This window comes from Zootermopsis nevadensis, unplaced genomic scaffold (assembly GCF_977971745.1).
Source record: "Zootermopsis nevadensis isolate Lab colony 2312 unplaced genomic scaffold, Znev_1.0 Znev_ptg000021l, whole genome shotgun sequence".
In the NCBI taxonomy this organism is placed as follows: Eukaryota; Metazoa; Arthropoda; class Insecta; order Blattodea; family Termopsidae; genus Zootermopsis; species Zootermopsis nevadensis.
The window spans coordinates 9,362,005-9,384,154 of record NW_028259153.1 but is presented as its reverse complement, the minus strand read 5'-3'; the positions used below and the strand labels follow the sequence as shown (position 1 = coordinate 9,384,154).

At 38.9% G+C, this 22,150-nt stretch overlaps 1 protein-coding gene across 15 annotated transcripts in view; it reads left to right on the top strand.

Annotated features, from left to right (window-relative positions):
• LOC110834412 (focal adhesion protein tensin) overlaps positions 1–22,150 on the top strand; it is a 394,970-nt gene that overhangs the window by 283,960 nt on the left and 88,860 nt on the right. For 14 of the 15 annotated variants that reach the window (XM_087352426.1, XM_087352421.1, XM_087352424.1 and 11 more), the window contains one exon: positions 11,572–11,619. In XM_087352426.1, coding sequence (XP_087208552.1) covers positions 11,572–11,619 — 48 coding nt within the window. Of the gene's footprint in view, positions 1–7,770; positions 8,038–11,571; positions 11,620–22,150 lie in introns of those variants that run through there. The other variant, XM_087352429.1, reaches the window with a different exon arrangement.

Here is a 22,150-nt window from a genome sequence, read left to right as displayed (position 1 = left end):
GACATGTCAGAGCAGCATTTCAGCCGTTGATCCCATGGGAAACAACTTGGCAGGAGTCTGCTGAGTTGGTCCAGCGGCAGTAATGGATTTGGTGGCAAAGGAAAAATCCTGCCCCTGGTTGGAATACAACCCCCGGATATCCAGCCTCGGATATCAAACTCGTCTCCTTCACTAATTGAGTTATGCTTCGTAACGTTTGAATTGATATATTTTAGACCACCGATGTCATTTGTGTGGTAATTATGTTGACAAACTATGACGGCGATGGAAATTATACTGGTAGATGCCCTCAAAGATCGTGCCATGGGTCAGCTTTCCAGGATTCAGAACCAGGGCAGGTAATAAGCGAGATTTTAGGTTCCCAGGGCGATTGCTTTATCTACATTTCGTATGATGAACGTTGATTGTCTCATGCCCATAACGGCATGCAATGTAACTGTGTTCCCAGAAAATACCTTGCAAATATTGCTAATTGAATATTCAAGATCCTAAATCTACCTCGACCCTTTTACATATCTTTGCGTTGCTGGTCACGTGACCACATCGTCAGTACATGCATCTTCTTGTGATGCACACGAACACGAACGCGATAAACATAAATCCTGATGTACACGAACGTAATAAAAGGACGGGTGTAACGAACATAAACAATGTATTGTGACGCGATTGTTATTGGGGTTTGATAATATTGAATTCCTGCAGGACCTCGCTTCTGGGCCAGGATTCGCAACTACGCACCACATACAATTTTCAGGACGTTCTTTGAATAAGTTTGTTTCTAAAATGGTGACAGAATTAATATTGTAGCCGTTAATGAGTTGCGCTAAGTTATGCTGAGCTGTGTTGCTCTGTAGTCCAAAAATTAACCAACTGTTCTTCGTACCTCACGCCACCATCCCAGTTCTAGTTAAATTTCGTTACATAACAACTCTGCTTTTTTGTTTGCTGTGCGCTCTGCAGCAGCAGCCTGTATGATTAAGCAATTATCATTATAGTATTGACTCAAAAACATTCTTTCTGAATTCATTTTGTTAAAATCAAGTGCTGACATACTGTATTTTGAAATCGGATTTTTCAGATAATGTCTGTGGATGTGAACTGGATTTATATGACTTGGGATAGAGTCCAGCTGGCTGTTTGTTTTTGTAAACACGGAAATTAACTCTGAATAAAATGTGGGAATTTTTTTTTAAATATATGAATGACTTCATTCCACAAGACGGGCTCTAATGCATGGAGATTGTACCCTTTTCGCGCCAATCACCAGTTCTTTCAGCAGTCAAAGTGCAAGGATGTTTACGTCACAAGTGCAACGAGTGTTCATTGTCGAACACTTACTGACTTCTCGTTCTTACTTGAGTTGTCAGAACGAGCTTAGAAATACATTTCTCAGTTATCGTGTATCACGCCTGGTGAACAGTTAATGCGAGACAGGAGTGCAGGACAGACCTTCGGTGTTAATGGAAGTACCGCTGAAAGCGGTGGATGTTTCCGACATAGTGAAATTTTTTCAGGAATGTTTTGCTTGACTTTTCGATCACTGTGTATCTAACGCCAACGCAGAACGCCTGTTTCTGGCTCTGTAGTTACAGGTGATGTAATGAAGGCATTTGACAGGTAGTTAACGGTCAGCGAGTTTACCCACTGCGTTCGTTTGAGTGTTTTTATGATATAACACTTGTGACGAGAGTCGATATTACCCGTGCTTTGTATATGACAGATGTTCCAATTTCTCTCTCTCTATGCTTGCAGTTGTGTAGTGACAGTAATTTAACAGAAGTTAGGGTTGACATTTCTGAAAATCCTTCCATTCTAAACGAAGTAACTCTTATATGTTGTGCTGTGTTTTGGCGCCGTGTAGACTTCGAATCTATACAGCGGCAAATTCCATTATGTTATTGTCCTTAGCGCCTTGATTACCTCAAGTCTCAGAGGTAATTCCTTGTACCATAACCTGAAGTTTAAATACTACCAATACGAAATTTGGCCATTGGACCCGATCCTTACCTAGTGTCCTCGACCATTTCCTTAGGCATATCCTTAGTAACAATTTTACTACGGCATGGCTCGTCCTCGGATTGCGGATAGAGGTGAGTGTTTATGAAGAATGTAAACACCAAAACATTTATTCTTGCTGCATATTGGCGTGTTCGTACCAAAGATTTGGACCTAATTTTTACCATGCGACCGTAAATTACTGCGTTGTCTCAGGTTGGAAGCGGATTCTTCATCTCATGAATTGGGGGGGGGGGGGGGGGGGTTTCCCCCCCCCCCCCCCAGTGTAAGTACCAGGCTTTACATTAACTTTCGTCCGCATAAGCGTAGCAATAAATCGCAGGCTAAATGAAATCATAAGCGTGACGCTTCAATATACGATTTATTATTGATTAATTATTTTATCTGCCTTAACTTATTCACAAAAGAAACGACGGAATTTTAATCTAATGCGGATGCTTACCACTAGTATAATTAAAATGTAAGAGTATACGTTTTAAAGTTATTTTCATTATTCTATACTGATTCAGTAGTTTGTTGAAAACCGATTGTTGATAGAACAGCATAGATTCAGATGATATCTTATGGCGCTGTATCGGACGTAATTGTAATGCTGAACGGTATATCTGTATTGCCACAAATGTTGACGCTTGGAACGAGCAGACAAGCGCATATAGCCGGAGTAGCTGATGCGCGAAAACCCCACTATTGCTTCTACCGGGGATTACGTTTTTAACTACATGGTTCTTTTTATGTTCCCTATCGAGAATTACTATTGATTCCTGTGGTATCAGTTCTTTGTCAGACTATATTTACCTTATTTTATTTCAGCCCATCCGTTGTCTTTTCATGTTTCTTCCAGCACTGACTTGAAGGCGGTGTAAGATGGGAGTTGTTTCTGGGTTTTACTTTGCCAATACTTCGGAGGAACGCACTGTAGCTCAAACGATGGTCTCAATCTTTTCCAAACGGCGTTACAACTCAAAAGACTGCCATCGACATGTTGTAAAATTATTTATTATAACTAATGTCAAGTACTAACCGATTTGCATCAACACGTCTCTCTCTGCTCACTAGTTCCACGTGTTATTTGCACCGTCTGACCGTGCTGTGACTTCGCGAATCCGACGTGCCGCGGCGCTGTGTTGCATGGTTACCATGACGACCCTACACTTGTCAGTTGTAATAGTGGCTTGATACCGCATGAGTGCAGCATCCCGGGATCCAGCGAGGGCAGGGTGCGGTGTTGGGGTTGAAGTTAAACTTCCAACAGACTGACATACATCCATATCATACTTGTTTCTTTTTTTCTTTTTTTTGTGATGTGTTTGAATACGTGTGCGTTGTTGATACAATTTTTGTACTTTCAAGAGGGATATTAGTGAAACAATTTTGTGTGAATTCAATTGGCTTGTGTGGTGTTGTATTAGTATGTGAATAACGAATCTAGAATTGTGAAACGTGAATGGTCCGCGATAATTTGTATATGAGGTGTTTAGAATTATTTTATTTTTGATTTAAAAGATTTCTGTCATGGCTGTGATACAATCAGTCAACGTAGGCATATTTAAAGTAGTACCTCGATTGAATCTCCTGCCTGTTATAAAGGCTGGATAATTCCTGGTTCTCTTCAGTCATTGCACATCTTTCATTGCACGAAATGACTGCTTACCTATAAACGGATCATTTTAAATTTTCTTAATTATTCCATAACCATATTATGCGACCTAAATCATACGCAATTCTCTTTTCACTTGACTGAAATAAAATAAACATTGAAGCGACCTTTTAAAAGCCGAAACAAGTCGCTGAGTTAATTGTTTATTTAAAATGTTAGGGATTAAGTTACCGTTGTTCGTAGCTTGCGTCATACAGGCGTATTGGGGGCATGGCAGTGAAGTTTCACACATTAATATCGATTTTGGATGGAGTCAGAGGCTTAATCACTCAGAGGACTTCATTGTCCCTTGTAAGAGGCCCATTGAAGTAAGAAGCTGGGTTAGTAGCATTAAGCAGTACGTCCTGATGGAGTATTAGAGCGTGGAGGTGAAGCTTAATACATTCTCGTCGATTCTAGATGGAAGTAACAGGATTGTTGCTAGTTTTTTTTGCCTAAAAACCTCAGGAGAACTTACTGTATCCAATAAATAAGACGGCAGGTGTGCCATATATAGGCCTACGTTTGTAATTAAGATACAACACTAAATGGCTACTCAGCCATAAATGAATGACTTATTTTGCATTCAGATTCTTGTTCTTCGCTACTCGTAGATGACATTTAATGTATAAATCTTTGTTTCCGGGGATAAGGCACTCCGAATTTTGACTGTTCTCCAACGTTGCGACAAGCATTGCAGTGTTCCTGTCCTTGTCCAATCACGTCACTCATCTCCCTCTGCCAGTTCTCTATAAAGATCCGAACCCAACCACACTTTCGTCCTGAAGATGGCAACTGGAATATTTGCCGAAACGTTGGTTAACGAATTGTCGGTGTTGATTATCCACGAAAGCCTGAGTTATGCTTTATTCAAGTTGTTATTTAAATGTTTGTATGAGTAATATATATTGAAATGCCAGAAATGCCTCTGTTGAAAGAGGCGGTCTTGAGGTTTTGGCACAATTAATGCATACAAATAGCAGTTCTCCTTCTAGAACTTTAGAATCGCGAATTGACTTCGTCTTACACTGGCTAGGAAGTCCATTCATTTCCGCGTTGACTATTCTCGTGTAACTTTTGACTGTGTTTGTACATAATAATAAGTCGATCCTCGTGATATTCCCAGCAGTTACATGTCTGAGAAAAACCGTTTTAGAACGTCGTAAAGAAGTCGCTGTGAAATAATAAATTCTTGTGAGGTTTGATAAGAGTTAGCGTTTGGGTATAATAATATATAAAAATTGTTACATTATTTGTGAGTGGATTTGTGGTTGGCATTTACAAGAATCAGTCGGTTTGTAACTTCTGTTTGTCGACATTATACTTGATGGCATTTTGTGTATGGTGAAATATAAGCAGCAAGACGGATAAATTTAACGTTGTACCGGAAATAACCAATCGATCGAAGGTTCATTGTAGAATTTCTATGGCTTTAAAATGGTTAACATTTTCCATTGAGACTGCAGTGAAAAAGTCAGACATCAAAGAAATTTGTTAAACTTGCATTTTGAATTCCTACTTGTAAATTTCGTGATTTTTTTTTACACTGTCATTCAGTTATTTGTGAATTTGACTGCAACCGTATAGTTCTATGTTCAATTTTCGAGATCGGATTTCTTCTTATTTTTATTCAGACATACAAACGATTGACCGTGCCGTAAAATCATGACATTTGAATTCTTTGGATATAATGAATTTTAAGGGATGCATCCAGTTGTGTGTTCCGTCTGCACAACTATTTTTGATTATAGTCTCAATGTTTGTTAAGAATTCACTATATGTTTCGATCTTAATGGATTATCTTCATGTTGTTTCCTTACGTGTTTGAATCTAGTAGATATGACTGCTGATTTGTGTAGGTATTTTCTGTTGCTGACTTTACCACGTAATGGACTGTGTCTTAAGCAGCTTACCTATTTTAGTAAAGTGGACTCTGTTGGTGTAGTTGCCGGTGGAAAGCTTTGTCTTTGGGTATATTTCTTACAGAAACAATATTTTTGACATTGCCCAGTGTCTCGTGTATGCTTCCTGTAAAGAACGTTTCGGGAATTGGCTATACTCGTCTACAGGTTATTGATTTCCGTGTTACCGACTCTTTTATTGTGACTAATCACTATCACAAATAAAAAACAAAACAAAAAGTAATTGTCATGACAACCAATCACCTGGTGATGGTGGAACTAACTCCCGAAACTGCTTTTTTATCACATTTACCTCAGACAATGGTTAGTGGTTAGGAAAGATGGCTGTCTTCTGGGTTGTTTCTCCGTGTAGTGTGATAGGAATTTACCGACTTTTCAGAGGTGCTTGCTGCCTCCATGGTCGGGTCGATACAGAGCATTGTGTTTCCAAGCACCCCACCAGGCAATAGACGGTATATCATAAAATAGGCTGCGGTTGTCTCCTTCCAAATTCATTTCTATTTACTATCCATAGTCACCTTTTATGGACTCTCTAGTTAAAATCTGGCCATATTACCTGAAGATATTATTCGTAATCCTGTACTTTATCGGTGGCTATATAACATACATGTTCGATAAAACAGTTAAATACACCATGGTTACTTGGTAGATGTGTCCATTCGTTGTTTGCCAGGCAACGCAGTTGATGTGCGACATTAAGAAGAGAGCCAATGAAATGTCGATGGTGATGTTCATCTGAGTTTTGGCACCCTATAAAATCGTGCCACCGTTGTGGACATACATTCTTTATCTTCTGGGTTGAAGTGGCGATACTGGGAAGTAGCGTGATTAAATTTCGAAACGTTTTCATCTACCGACAAGTCTAAACTCTTAAGCCACCAAGTGAAATGTCATTATACCGAAATGGCTTCGTCTCCTGTTCTTCGTTTGTAAAACCCGGAGAACTGAGATTTAACAATATAATATGTGTGTACACCTCTTTACTGTTTTATTAGACCTAAAGACGTGTTTGTTTTGAGAGTATGATCAAACAGGGATAGCGATTAAGATAATTCCATGTTGCTAACATTCAAAATGTGAGCTAAAGGTTTGTGTATTTCCTTCCGACATACCTTGCGGTTCATGCACCAGTGTCTTGAATACTTCCACTGTTCTAACGTTATCTAATGCACACTCATGTTATCAGAGTCCTTGAATTTACTTTTATGCTCATGCAAGTAAATATAGGTGTATTTGTTAGGATATTCTCCGTCAGGTAAACAATTTCGGGGTTTCGTAGCTGAGACACTATGTATTTTAAATTCAGCGATTCGTCCCATAAGAAAGTGAAAAAGTAATTCTCAGTTTTGGAGTGTGTATTATTTCGAAAGGCATTTGTATTTTTCTGTTACGATTTTATGTAACAACATTAGATACAGATCTACTGTTATAAATCTAAACGAATATCACGGACAGGACACTGAAGAGGTGTACCATTTTTCGTTTCTGTGCCCTTAATTATTGACATCGAAAAATAAGTGGAACAAAATTAACAGATATTAATGCGATATGCATTTTGTATCATGCGTAACTAGCCGTTTCAGAGGAACAGAGAAGTTAGATTTGAGCTTTGTCATAAGTACGAATTATATTGGTCTATAGAATTTAAATAAAATTAAGGTGAATTGCATTCCGTGTGGACTTGTAAACCTACCCTTATACCACATTTAATTCAAGTGCGTTAAATGGTTTCCGAGATGAAACATGCCGGCGGATTTACGATTGAAAACACATCAAGTCTCTGTAAAGATTTCATTCTTAACAAAACCAGGCTAAATAGATAGTGCGTCGTAAAATATGATTCAAAGACTTGCTTGACGTTATCTCTCTGGGCGACATCAGTGATAATGCAACAAATAATATCGTTTTAAAATTGAGAGCTCATGTTCTCACGGTAACTATCTTCTGGGATGTTACGCCTTGGAATCTGGTATAAGTTTACCGACGTTTCAGAGGTCGTGCTGCCTCCGTCATCAGGGCGATGTATTCGTCGCCCTCATGACGGAGGCAGCACGACCTCTGAAACATTGGTGGACATTACCAGACTACACGGCTAAATAAGCCAGAAGATAGCAATCATATTTTTTATGTATTTTTCTTACGATTTTTTGTTATTATTTTTTATAAATAGTTGAGGATGAGTTCGTCTTCAGGATTTTTATTGCTGTACGTAAGTGTGATAATCGCGTAACTTGAAGTGAATGATTTGAGACACAAATGATGGCGTCTAGGAGTAATCGCGTTGGATATTTGTCGTGTGGAAGCAAGAGGACGCATTGTTGTGGTGGAAACAGCAACTATTGTAAGAGTAACAATGTGAAGAACAGTAACAATGACATGCTGCCGATCTACTTGGACGAGGCCATCCTCCACCGAATCGCGTTCACTGTCTGGCACACAGCTCTCCATCTGGAACGCGAACAGGTCCGTGATGACGCCATAGTGGGAACATTTGCTGTTGGCTTGTCACAACATTTGCTGGCTGTCAAGTTGCCGACAGCTGTAAAAAAAAGCACATGATATTAACACTTGCTTACATCACATTGTACAAAAACCAACATGCACAAAGAAAAGGTGTTCAAAATAGAACTGCGAAAAACATGTGTATAAATGTAGCTGCTACGTCGTATCAAGCCAGGTCCCAAATTTTCAAACTCTTCAAGGCCATTTTAAAGGATGTTACTAGTTTCAACCCTTCCTTTTAATTTCTGCGACAACTTTGTCGATTACTGTCGGCTTCTACTTGCGGTGTCCGCGTCATTCCATTGGTCTCCAGACTTATCTGGCATGTATATTCAAGGGGAGAAATCTTGCTCTGCTTGATTTATAAAATTTCCATGATTATATTAATCATTTAATTTTCATTTTGGAGTATACTCATTGCTTACTGATTCATTTTCCTCCCCTGAAGATTTCTGGAACGTCGTAACTTTCATTGATATTCCGAAATATATTTTAAACGTTATATTAGATCCTTGATCGCCAGTTGTTCAAACTAGCATCCGAATACCCCGAAATAAATCGTGACTATTTCGTTAAAATTCCTACTTTTTTCCCTCCAATTCGTGATTGGATGCTCTTGATTTCTGCAAGTGAAATAATTGCTGTCACATACCCTACTCAGTCTCAACTTATACGTGGAAGCAAATCAAATCTCATATCATAAACACAGTACTTTGTAGCAAAATATCGAATTTAGGGACATCTATACACATCTCATACGGACTTTATCTTGATGTACATTCGAACTGATTTCTTGTATGAAGCTGTAGTATGCTATTCGTCTGCCTTGTGAGTTTGTAGAGTATTCGGCCCTGATGTATAACATTTCGTTTTAACACGCAGATACATACCAAAGGGAACAAATTAGTGAAGGTGATGCTATTAAATCTTATACTTTCGTATATGCTCCTTTTTCTGAATTAAGATATAAAAGTGGAAGTATAAAAGATAAAAGCATAGACTGGGTTATATAAATGTCTAGACGCGAACATGAGATATAATTATGTGAACCTCACCAGTTCCCATCTGCAGAGGGAAAACTTTGTGGAACATAAAAGTAACTTAGCTTTTAAAATAATACTATACGGTTTTCAATGTAGATATGTGTTCTATTTGATAATAAGACGTTATTATTTTCTGTGATCTAGTCAACATTCCTTTCTTAAGGAAGGACTAAGCTGAGATCACTATTCTCTGTGTGCGCCCCTCAACATTTCGACTATTTGACCGTACGAGGTGCGATCGGAAGGTTTCCAGACTGCGCGTATAAAAACCCGTACACCTATCTCAGGTATTAAATTCATCCATCACCCTCGAAGTAGTTCCCCTAGGAGTGAACACAACGATCGCAGCGTCGCTGCCAAGCCTGGAAGCATCCCTGGAAATCTTTCTTTGTCAGCCTGTCAAGCACCATCTGCGATTCTGCCTGAATCTCTTGCCAAAGACTCGCCAAAACGGCTACGGAAACCTATGAAATGCTAAAGCAAGCATTTGGGGAGTCCGCAATGGGTCGTGCACAAACTTTTGTGTGACATTCACGTTTTAAAAATGGCCGAACCTCTGTCGATGATGACGAGGACGAGCGTTCTGGACGACCATCTTCGAGCACAACGCCCGAAAATGTTACGAAGATTCGGCAGGCCATTCACGAAGATCGACGTCGTACCATCAACGACTTGTGCGACATTGTTGGGATAGGCTATGGGACCTGTCAGCTGATTCTAAAGGACGGAAGCGGCCGTCAAAGTGGCTCAACCACAACTGGCTGCTGCATCATGACAACCGCCCTCAAATTTCGGCAGTTTTTGGCCTCAAACACCATGGCCGACATCCCGCACCCTCCTTAGCTACGTGTGACTTCTTCCTCTTCCCAAAGATGAAAATTCAGCTAAATTGAAGGAGATTTGAGACGATAGAAGAGATTCAGGCAGAATCGCAGATGGTGCTTGACAGGCTGACAAAGAAAGATTTCCAGGGATGCTTCCAGGCTTGGCAGCTGCGCTGGGATCGTTGTGTTCACTCCCAGGGGAACTACTTCGAGGGTGATGGATGAATTTAATACCTGAGATAAGTGTACGGGTTTTTATACGCGCAGTCTAGAAACTTTCCGATCGCACCTCGTATGTCTTTGGAGACCACCTTAGTCTTGTAGTTCTGTGTTTCCTACAATGTGGCAGACGAACGAACTTCTGAGGAGAGAGTGACGCTAGCTTCACTTAAAGATGGGGTCCTTAAATTATTAATGAAGGCAGGTAAAAATAGATTAAGAAACCTCCAAAGGGAGGCGACCAAGACCCACACTGGGTTGTAGAGCCACAGGAAAAGAGAGAAGGCAAAAACTCTTGTTAAGGTAGAATGTAAAACAAAATTGCAGCTGTTCTAGAATATTCATGTAGCTGTCATTAATAAAGCGACTGCTAACGAAACAGTGAAGCCAGGCATGTGAAATAGGCATTGTGCAATTTGGTATGAAGTTTGGTTATAAAACATAGGGCTGCTTACAAATTAGGTATGAACTGTTGTTTATATTGAATTGTATTTGTTTGCCATTTATAAAAACTTCAGTCTGCACCTGCAAAAGACTGCAGTTCTCGAAGTCACACATCTTGAGGAGTTTACCCTGACGGGTCGTTAATTTCATATGTAACATTATACGAAAATAAGTAAGATAATAACGATATTATGTGCCGATCGCAATGTTTACGCGGTCTAGGGCGTAGACTATCGAATAATGGAATAGTGGTTTCGAATCTTACTCGAGGCATGGGATGTATCTCGATGTTTTTCTGCGTTGTATTGTCTCTTATAAGTATAGGTTTTACGTCGGGCTGATCCCCCGTCCAGGGAGTCCTGTTAGATGTCTAAAACTATTCACAGGTTTATAACTCTTTTTTGAAATGGGACAGGGCAGAAAGCTCAATTAATAAAATGATGAAATACAACATTCAAGCAGTTTGGTTGGATTTTATTGTTGAATTATAAACTTACATGACGTGAGTTTTGGATTAACTGCGACACAAGATTTATAGAACTGAAGTCTGTTCAGTCCAGCTATGGAAATCTGTTGTTAAAATTCATTTAAGGTTGTCACAAGCACAAAATGCTATATGGACGAACATTGAAAACATGAAATGTTAACCTGTTGACATGAAATTTGTAATTTATGAGAATGCAGTTTTAAGTGCAGGATGTGGACTGAACAGGTCACAGTAACGCATTTGTCGTATGTTTCTGGACATTTTAGGTCGGAACGGATCGCAGTGGCAACTGTAAATCCAATAATCTTTCGAGTTCAGATTAAATTAAGTTATTACGTAGATGAGGTTTGATGATAAAATCCATTTGCTTTTTTAAAAGGGTTTCTGATGTGTAATTATACTTTTTTAATGTAACGATACGTGACCGCTTCCAAATGCCAAAGCAGTATCTCTAATATTCGTTTCTCTTTCTTTACAGCACAGCTACGATGCCGCACCGACGAAGAACCCGGCGAAAACGAAGCAGGTAAGAAAAAATATTCTCATTTACTTTGACTTTTTAGCTGTTATTACGTAACAGTTTCATATTTGTTAAATTACATTTAATATGAAGATATCCGTCTTCTGGGTTGTTGCGCTGTGTAGTCTGGTTGATGTTAACCAACGTTTCAGAGGTCATACTGCCTCCGTCATCAGGGCGATGAAGATTTCTGTCTTCTGGGTTGTTGCGCTGTGTAGTCTGGTTGATGTTAACCAACGTTTCAGAGGTCATACTGCCTCCGTCATCAGGGCGATGAAGATTTCTGTCTTCTGGGTTGTTGCGCTGTGTAGTCTGGTTGATGTTAACCAACGTTTCAGAGGTCATACTGCCTCCGTCATCAGGGCGATGAAGATTTCTGTCTTCTGGGTTGTTGCGCTGTGTAGTCTGGTTGTTGTTAACCAACGTTTCAGAGGTCATACTGCCTCCGTCATCAGGGCGATGAAGATTTCTGTCTTCTGGGTTGTTGCGCTGTGTAGTCTGGTTGTTGTTAACCAACGTTTCAGAGGTCATACTGCCTCCGTCATCAGGGCGATCGCCCTGATGACGGAGGCAGTATGACGGATATCTTCATACTCACCGCTGTGAGAACCTCAAGTCTTACATTTAATATTTTTTGGTATTTAAAATTTGACTATTTACAATCCAAGAATGTCAAGTAATTTTAAATTCTAAATTTCTATTTGTATCGGAACATCCATTTCATCTACATATTCATAGGTGTATCGAAAATGGAGATAAAGTTCCACACATTCTTAACGTAATGAGTGATCATGTGTACTACACTTAGTTTAGTAGAACATGAGCCATGGCCTCTTGTGTCTTGTAGAAATTTACTTGACTGGATATCAGTTCATGTTCATAGCTCTCAGCCCACCGAACTAACAGCACGCCCCAGCGTATACACCGTCTGAAATTTCCCGGTAGGTTTCCTACCGATTGCATTTCAGGTACTGGACAGGAGCTGGTCTTGGGGAAAACGCTGTCTTGTACATATGTGTTTATGTATTGATTTATGAATTGACGCTGATATGTGAAAAAAAACAATAGAAATTCTGGGTACCTAATTGTACACGACACTGTTTCTCAATCGGTGGTCCGTGACTACTGTTGGTCTTTGGTGTACTTTTTTTATCGGTCAGAAAATCGAAATTATCCGACAACTTATGATTTCTAATAAATAGTTTTATATACCTACGTACATAAATGTTAATTTTAAGCATTTAATGTACGTGATTATAGCTCTTAGATTTTTAGTATCACGTGAAATTGAACGTCACGGCCGAGCAATGAGCACTAAGGCTTATTTTGGAGGTCCTGGGTTTAAGTCTGGACACGGGGACAGACTAGATGGCAGGGTTTTCTTTGGTGTTTTAAGTCCCTCCATGCAGATGTCGGCATAATACCTTAAATTACGCTCCAGAATTTAGTTTCTATTTCCTTCCTAATTCACTGTTCAATAATAATCTAATCAGTGCACGTCTAAACTACTTACAACATCGGAAATTAACCACAATAAATAGTAATTACCACATAAAGACTTATAATTTTTAGACTATATTTTAAATAAACATATTTATACGATCTTGTTTAATCACATTTCTAGGTTTATTTGTGCCGTACAGTGTGAAAGAGATAGGGTTTTTTTTTCACTGAAGATCCACTCCATTTACTTTTCCGGTGTGAATCAGATAAAGCTTCGAACCATTGGTACTAATGTCGTGTTTATTGAAGCCGGAGAAGCCAGAGTTGCACGGAGTTAAACTGTTCAGGCCGAAAGTTGTAATGTTAGTAATCTTTAAACCTCGAAATCGTAACGTTTACCATACAAATAACTGTGACGCCAAATCGATTGCCTACATAGAGGTTTTAAAAATAAGCAAGAAGTTCATGGAACACACAAATCTTTCCCTAGTGCTCCGTAGTTGTGTACTGTGTGAAAGGATGTGAATTTAAGTATGTCTGTTGTGCGGCATAATAAGAAATCCATTGCAGTATTGTAGTAGAATTGTAGTTGGGTGTTCTGAAGGTAAGATACCACTTTAGAAATATGGGCGTAGGTAGCAGGATAATATTAAAATTGATCTTAAATAAATAGGATATGAAGGTATGGATTGGATTAATCTAACTTGGGTTCGGAAGCAGCGACTGATTGTTATGAACCTTAGCATTTCATGACATTGAATTTCTTGTCTAGGTAAGTTATTGTGAGATTTGAGGTTCTCACGGCGGCAAGTATTAAGACGTCTGTCTTCTGATTTCTGCGCCGTGTAGACTTTAAGTTTACCGACGTTCTAGACGTATTTGCTTCTCAGTTATCAGTAATCGTCATATGAGGCAGCAAGCATTTCTGAAACATCGGCAAACGTCTACCGAACTACATAGCGCGGAAACCAGAAGACTGACGTCTTCAGATAAGCGATTATTGCTTATTAAGAAGGATGTGCATAAAATGTAAAAATAATGGGGGAGATTGTGTTTCTCTGGTGTTTTATCAGAATCCACTGATCAGCTGTCAGTTAACTCTGTTTTAGGCTTACACAAGAAGTCTAAGAAATGAAATGTAGATCTTTACTGCCCAGTATAGCGGCTAATTTACGTGAAGCTCAAATAGAACGTTACCAGTTTTCTAAAGAACTGCTCAGCGTACAAAATAGAGTAGACCTACATGATATGACTTGTAGATCTCATTGTGATATATACATACGTTTATTTTAAATGTTTTTTGTTGTATTGCAGGCCATGTGAAACTAGATAACAAACGATATAATATTACATGAACATACCAGCTTCAACTTACTTCTACTAAAGGTCTGTTAACGCATTTTAATGTTTCTTCTACCACAAAAATTCATCAGACGAATAAGATGAAATGAATCAGTTAATCTGCGTCTGTTATAAGTGACCACAGAGGAAAGTAAATTCACAAATAATGCATTTGGTAAATATGGGAACTCCTCTGGAGTACGACTGCACACTGATGTCTCATTTTTTAACATTAAAGCACGCGATGCTGATAAACTCCTCAAGCTGGAAGAGAAAAAACAACATGACAGCCACTGAAGCCAAATAGAAATAACTGTCTACTGTGTACGTAATTAATTTCTCGACTTTCACACAGAAATGGAGATATGTAACTGTGCTATTTCAACAGATTATAGAATACAATCAGTTTCGCTACCAAATTACAAAGTAGACTCAATGCATATAATGTATTTTTCTCAGTTGTTGCACCGTGTAGCCTTATGAATGTATACCAACGTTTCGGAGGAACATTATGCTTCCATCGTCAGGGCTGAATTAACTCAATGAATTTTTCTCGCTTGTGGGAACGTTGCGGTGCAACATTCTTGATCCCCCAACTGTGTAATTAAATTATTGCCACCTGGATCTCCAGTAGACAGAATTGGACACAGTCTGCAGACCTCGGGTACAATAAATCAATAATTTATTCCTCTCCCCTTCTTCCTCTTACAAGCACAAACGTCAGTGAATTTGCTGGCTGCAGATTATTTTATTGCCAGTCTCAGAAATTGGGTCGTTTTGTTTGGTCTTGTAGCTAGCTTGTGGTTGTATTAAATGGAACTTAGCCAAGAATACAGAAAGTAAAGAATGCAAAAATTTAGGATTGTGCTACAAGATAGGGGCCATACCAACAGTTGAACTACAAATTACGCTGTTTGTCTTTGCTCTGTTTACGATATTTCATGGTAATAAAATAAAATAAAACATACACGTATTCTGGAAATTTTGGCTCATTGCCGAATGCACTCACAAGGGGCCACAAATTATGACGTGGGCAGTTCATCAATGGTATCTAATGCTTAGCACAGGGTTGTAACAAATTTTTCTTCGAAGTTTGAAGGACTCGTTGTTGCGAGGTTCACAGATCAGAACTAGCTCTCGGCTATTTACTTACCTCCCAGATTGTCTAAGATTTTCTTACAAGTGTCTCATAAATGTGAGCCCTGAAGTCATCATGATGGTGGTCATCATTTATTATAGTTTTCTTGGTGTCACATCGCGTCGCTGTTGTCGAAAACTGAAAGGGTCTGTAAATCAGGGTGGCGTGTTTCTGTAAAATGTCGCAAACTATCACAATTTTTATACGTTCATTGTCTAGAAGACTACATTAAATTTCCTCAGGCATGTACAATGCATTACGGCTTCACAAATGGTCCTAGCCATCCTCAGCTTTGACTTAAGTGAATATGGCAACTTATATTTTTTACAATGTTCGTATTTATGTTTGCTTGGTTGTAGTTAATCTTAATATTTTCGTCCGCTAAATTCGAAAATGACAATAAGAAAGCTTAGTTAGTTCGCGTTTTGAAGATATTTTGTACTTTGTAAAATATCACCAATAAATTCGTCCATATGATATGCAAATGTTTAAAATTTTCACCTACCTTATATACGTTGTCTTTTGGCCTTTCTTTTGTATTTTACTTCAGGGGCATCTTTTACCACCGACCAGCAGTAATCAGCTATCATTGATTCGCTCCATTTCCCCTGATAACTCCTTTCAAGAGTAGAAATATATTGGTGAAATCGTTCGCCAAGTTCATCACTAACGACCCAAGATTATCAGGGAAAAAGTCCAAGTGAGAGTGGAGGAAATGCATTTTAAGAGACATTGCACCCCATTTTACTGTAAGCTTTCAACAATTTGTCTACTAATTCCCTATATTTTTTTCTAAAGGAATCTGACGAACGCGATAACATTTTAAAATTTTCTTCAAGTACGTACATTCCATTGCCTAAGTCGCGATCCTAGCAGCTCTGCCTTATACTTAGGCAAATCTAAATCTCTCATTAGATCATTCAGTTTACTTTGAGTTACTCTGTGAAATGTAGAAGGTAACTCTTTATCTTGAGATGCCGATGATCTTTGAATGGTGTCATCTGATGGCGGTGATGGTGAGAATTCTTCAGGCGTGTAGGAGATAGGAAGGATAGGTACAGGTAGTTCATGGTTGTGGCGTATAGGACGAATGGCTGAGGGGATGTTTGGATAGATCAAAGCAAGTTTTTTCTTATAGTTGATGCCGATGACAGGAGGAATCATACAGAAGTGGCGGTCGTTTACGTGGTTATGCTGTTCCCGCCACACCATGGGCACAGCGAAGGGCATAGACTGCATTTTTCCTTTTAGCCACTCACGTAGATTTGTAGAAGACTTCAGACAGCAAATATGGGGTGCCCATGCCCTGTCCATGCCACCCACTTTGCAACCAAAATAAAGGTGGTTCGCTTTCTTATCGATGGGGGCCAAGTTTCGATTTTGTGATTTAAAAGTCACTTCTCCACAGATATAACAAACGTTGTTAGGATTATTGACACATCTAAGCGACATTTTGTATCTTTTAGTGTTACGAATATCTCATTTAAGTACTCACATCGATGTTTTTGCTGTTTACGACGTAAGTATCCTAAGAAGAATTGAAACACAAAATCCACACTCCGCAAAACACTTGTTTGCCAAATAGAACTGAACCAATTTATTAATCATCCCTTAGGTATGTTGACTAGACCTGCAGAAAGAAATAAAACCTTCTCCACCCTTGTACAGGCTGTTTATGAAGTAAGTAGTCCATTACAATTGTGAAAATTACGAAAATTGAGCGAAACAGCTTGGTATGAATATCTTCGAAATGCGTACCAATCATGCAAAATGAATGTCATTTTAGTGTTTAGCAGCTCAAAATTAGTTAAACATATTAGTTTCATCTCCGATATATTTTGGCCGTTGAACAGTGTAATTAGGGTAGATATACATACATTTCCCCATACATGTAATAATAGTGCCAAGGACAACAGAACCTTTACCCGACAGATTTATCGTAAGGATTGTAACTGGGCCGTGGTTGTGGCTACGAATCTGACGTTGATACGACGTACGCACAGATGTAAGCATAGATGCGTGAAAGATGTTTTGCATATCAGGAAGTATCAAAGTACTGAAGACGCTTTATCAATTGTATGTGTTGTTTACTTTCAAATGAGATGCCGAGTATGAGTGATGAAATGCAAACGATGTGGATGGAAGCGGTCGTGGACTAGTTTAGGTTACTAGCCAAACACTTGGCTGTAAAAACTGATGAAATTTACTGAAGTCGGTATTGAGGGTAGGCGTTGTCCGGGCCGAAATTGAAACCCGGGCCCTTCCTCAGATGATTTAACATTGTTTCCATTACCAGCTTGGCTTTGATTATATCCTGTAAATATTAAATTGTGCTTAATAAATACATCAGTCAGAAGATTGAAACCGCATTGGGTTTCATAAAGTTTTTTTTTAGTGCAAATGCTATTGGTTACGCTATTCGTGTGTCTGGTCTTAAATTAAATATCACACCACAAACATGTGTGAGGGAATGGAGGTATAATTTTACGCATTCTCAAACTAGCAGCTGGTCAGAAGGAAATGTTGAGTTACTTTAATTCCTGGGGAAAGATCCTTCCTTCCCGTAACTTTTTGATAAGAAGCTTGGTATTCCTCGGAGCTGGTCTGGATGCTGTGGCCAGGAATGGAAAGTCAGGTCGCTTAGCCTTCAGAACCCAGTGGTAAATACATATACCACCTGTTTTAACGTTCAGTGATTCTACGTTTTGCCTACAGAGTGTAATTATAGATTTAATGTGATTCTCAGAGTAAATAGTTATATGTTGTTTTCTTTGTGGTAAGGACTGGGATTTTAAATATAATTTAAACGCGCTTCTGCGTCAAACGGTTAACAGCTCTGCAACATGCCAACGCATATAGCATTTTATTAGCAACAATTATGATAATTTCTTGAGGCACAAATCGAGGTCTGGTGGTATTTTTAGTTCGATGTGTATACACTTACTTTCTCACTTCTCGTGATGTAATTTATTTTGCCTACGTTTAAAATTTTGTTGTTTATGCAAATTATGATTTTTAAAGAAAAGAAAAATAACTCCTGATCCGCGTGTGGGAATGTCGGGTTTATTTTTATGATTATTCGCCTCTCACTTCGGGGGCATATAGATTATTTGTATCCGAAATGTTCTGTGTTGTACTGCCCTTTGCACTCAGGTATAGCAAGGGACCCTTCCCGTCCGAAAGTCACAACAAGCCTCTAAGGGATTAATTATTTCAGACCTAGCATAGTTCCTACAGGGAATTTCGACATATGCTTACATTTTTTTCAGTCTTTCTTGCTCGAAAGGTTATCATAGGCCTGATAATTTTGTGCGTATCGTTCAGCATCGTAGGAAAATTATTATCCCTAAACCCAAGAACATTTGTTTTGACACTATCATCTATAGTAATTAGTTTCAAATATATTCGTTAGGGTTCGACTATTTCTTCTTCTTCTTCTTCCTCTTAATGTGCCTATCCGCTCCGGATATAGGCGATCAGCATAGCAATTTGAACTTTACTGGCTGTTACTTGAAACAGCCCTCCAGTGGACAACGAGAACCAAGTCTTTAGGTTCTGAAGCTAGGAGATTCTTGGCCTGCCAGATCCTCTTTCTGCCATGCTTGATTGTATGAATTTAAGAACAACTGGGTCCACTTTTCCTTATCAACTGCACCCTGAATTTGTTGAATTATGAAATGTATTTTGCAGCAGAAATCTAAGAAAAGTAATTATATATTCAGGCGATAGGTTATTTACAACCTTTTAAGGACGAGTGTTAACATAAGGGATATTAAAATTTTCTGTGAAAGTGTTGTACATTGGTATGATATAAATAAGACCAGAACGAGTTTATAACAATATTAATGAGACCCGCGGGTGACTGTGCTTTTATTTAAAAGTATAATTAAACGCGAACACGTCGAATGTCTGTAAGATTCCATTTTAGCCTTTAAAGGAATTGATAAACTTTCAGTAATGCAAAACATGAGGCCGATAATCTCTATAGTCCAGATTACCTTGGCAGGTATAAAGTGCATCGTTACCATGACAACTGTCCTAACAACAGTGAACTCAAGAGTGACGGACATTGCTGATTATATGTAGATTAGTTCTGAATTTAGTCAAACCGTAGGACCTAATATGTTATAGCTGAAAAAAGAAAGGCTTAAAAGTAAGTTGTTAATGAGGTGTTTTATGAGGTGGGAATGTTGAATGTGGCGTGTCGGAAGATACCGCCTCAGAATTTAGCTGAAAAAACTGAGTAATACCACGGGAAACGTGAGGATCACGTGTAGTCCTGCCCAAGAATCGATAAAGCGATATCCCAACTCTAGTCGCAAGACGTTTCTGTCACGTAGACTTTGTGATTTTCTGAGAAAACAGGAAGTTGACTTTAAAAGTTTGAAGTTCTGAAGGAAAAGATAAAGATTGTTGTACGGGAAAAATCTAGGAAAGGAAATACGTGTATTTAAACTCCCGTCTCATATATTAATCACTGTTGTGTGGCACATGAGCTATTACGCACCGTTATACCAAAAATAGCGAATGACTTGATTGTGTCGTGATGCACCGCATTGTAAAATGAAGTAGTTTTAGTTTGTTGTGAGATTCTTGAGTGACAAGCTGTTTGCCGTTGCGTAAGTGAAGTTTCTTCTGGTGTTTAGCTAACAAAATGATTTGCGAAGTTTACCCTGTTCTACAAAAACACTTCGCGTTTCGTCGTGATGATTTAATGATGCTATTCTGCAGTCATCTGTACACGCACAGTAGATGTCTTAAGATATGGGAGGGACAGGTGAGTTGGATATATTTTGCTGTAAATGTTAAAATAGAATTCCTCGTCTCTGTTTACAGTATTTCTGCTAACATCAAAGCCCGGCTGCTATTTAATTCCCGGCATTTAATCGAACTTTTATGGCTTATTCTGTCTTAGGATTAGGGACCGGTGGCCGGATGTTATGACCACGGAACTAACTCTTTGGTTCCATAAAAAGCGGGCGGTTTCTTGGTAGAATTTGAGGTTTTCACGGTGATAAGTCCGAAGATGGCTGTCTTCTAGGTTGTAGCGCCGTGTAATGTGGTAGACATTTGCCAACGTTTCAGAGGTCCTTACTGCCTCCATTATCAGAGCATGATGATGGAGGCTCATCGCCCTGATGATATGCATGAGCCTGTATATATGTGTGTGTCGAATTTTTCCACTAGTTGAATGTGGTCTTCTTTATTGTGACGATGTGTAGTCTTGTAGATTGTTACCAACTTTTCGCAGGAACATATCGTCTCCATATTCAGGGTTAAAGGGTTCACCCATACAAGACTGCACAGCATCACAACCCGGAAGATCACGACCAACATTTTGATCACCATGAGAACCTCACAATTTTTCCTGTTGATATGTATGATTATGAAATTCTGACTCTTATTTTGAGGTAAGAACGTATAAACATGCAATGTGCTTGGGAATTTTTCAGGTAAGCTTAGGTTGTGGCATGACGAAGTTGATGAATTATGGGCATTCAGGGCACTTAGTTTTCATAAGTCATGATAAGAGAGAAATTCCAATGGGTTAGACGTAATTTGTATCTCGAATGAGGGGATAATAAACAGACGTACCGAATTTATATGGGGAAGGTTTTTAGAAATCTGTCAGTTCGAAGCTGGGGAATGATATAGAAGGATGATATTAAAATGGATTTTCAGGATTTCCGTGAATGAATCTGGCTTTAAAACTGTGTCCGATATCCAACTTTGTCTTAACGGCTTTCGGTTTTTGGATCCTTCCATAAGACATTGCCGTGAAGACCTCAAGTTTCATACGTCGGAGGTCTTCAGTCAAGAAAAATTTGGGGTCTTATACCACTCGTCTCTTAGGTACGAAGAATTCGTAGAAAACCTCTAGCATGAATGGACTCTGGGAAATTTGAAACAGGAGTCAGGCAGATTTAACGTATGAACAGCAAACACAGATTCTTAGAAGGAAATGATTTAAACCACAAGAAACTTTTCACAGAAACTGGCTAAAAACATCTTATGTTCTCATCGAAATTTCACACGACGGAGCTTCGTAGTTTCTTGTGTTTTCTTAAATGCTGTGCTTATCCTGATGCGACATGCCCTCGCCTTGGGGAGGTGTTTTCTGTAACAATCTTTGGTGTAGTTGTTGATGGAACTATGTGTCAGAGAGAGAGACGAAGAAACGGATGACTGCTGAAACCATCTGTGTCAATATGCATGACTGTCTATTCAATTAGCCGACTTAAAATTATATTATGAGCGGCCAGGACAAAGAAAATGGTCTGGATACTGTTGATATTCTCACCAATTAAGCGTGACATTGTCTTATTTTCGACACACTACAGTGTTACGCAAAATTTGCTGCTTAATGGGTCAGACTTGACAGTAAATAAAATTCTATTTTGATATGATGCATAAACAATAGCATAAAATGTATGAGACTCAGAATACAGGCTGTTGTTTGTAAAGTTGATAGTTAAACATCTGGCACAGAAAGTCTCTACCTGCATGCAATGTGAAAGTCATTATGTTAACAAGTTTCCATATACAGGACGAGACAAGACTAAAATTCTGATACTCTTCCATTTCCCGAGTGACATTGAAGTCCACGGCTGAAGA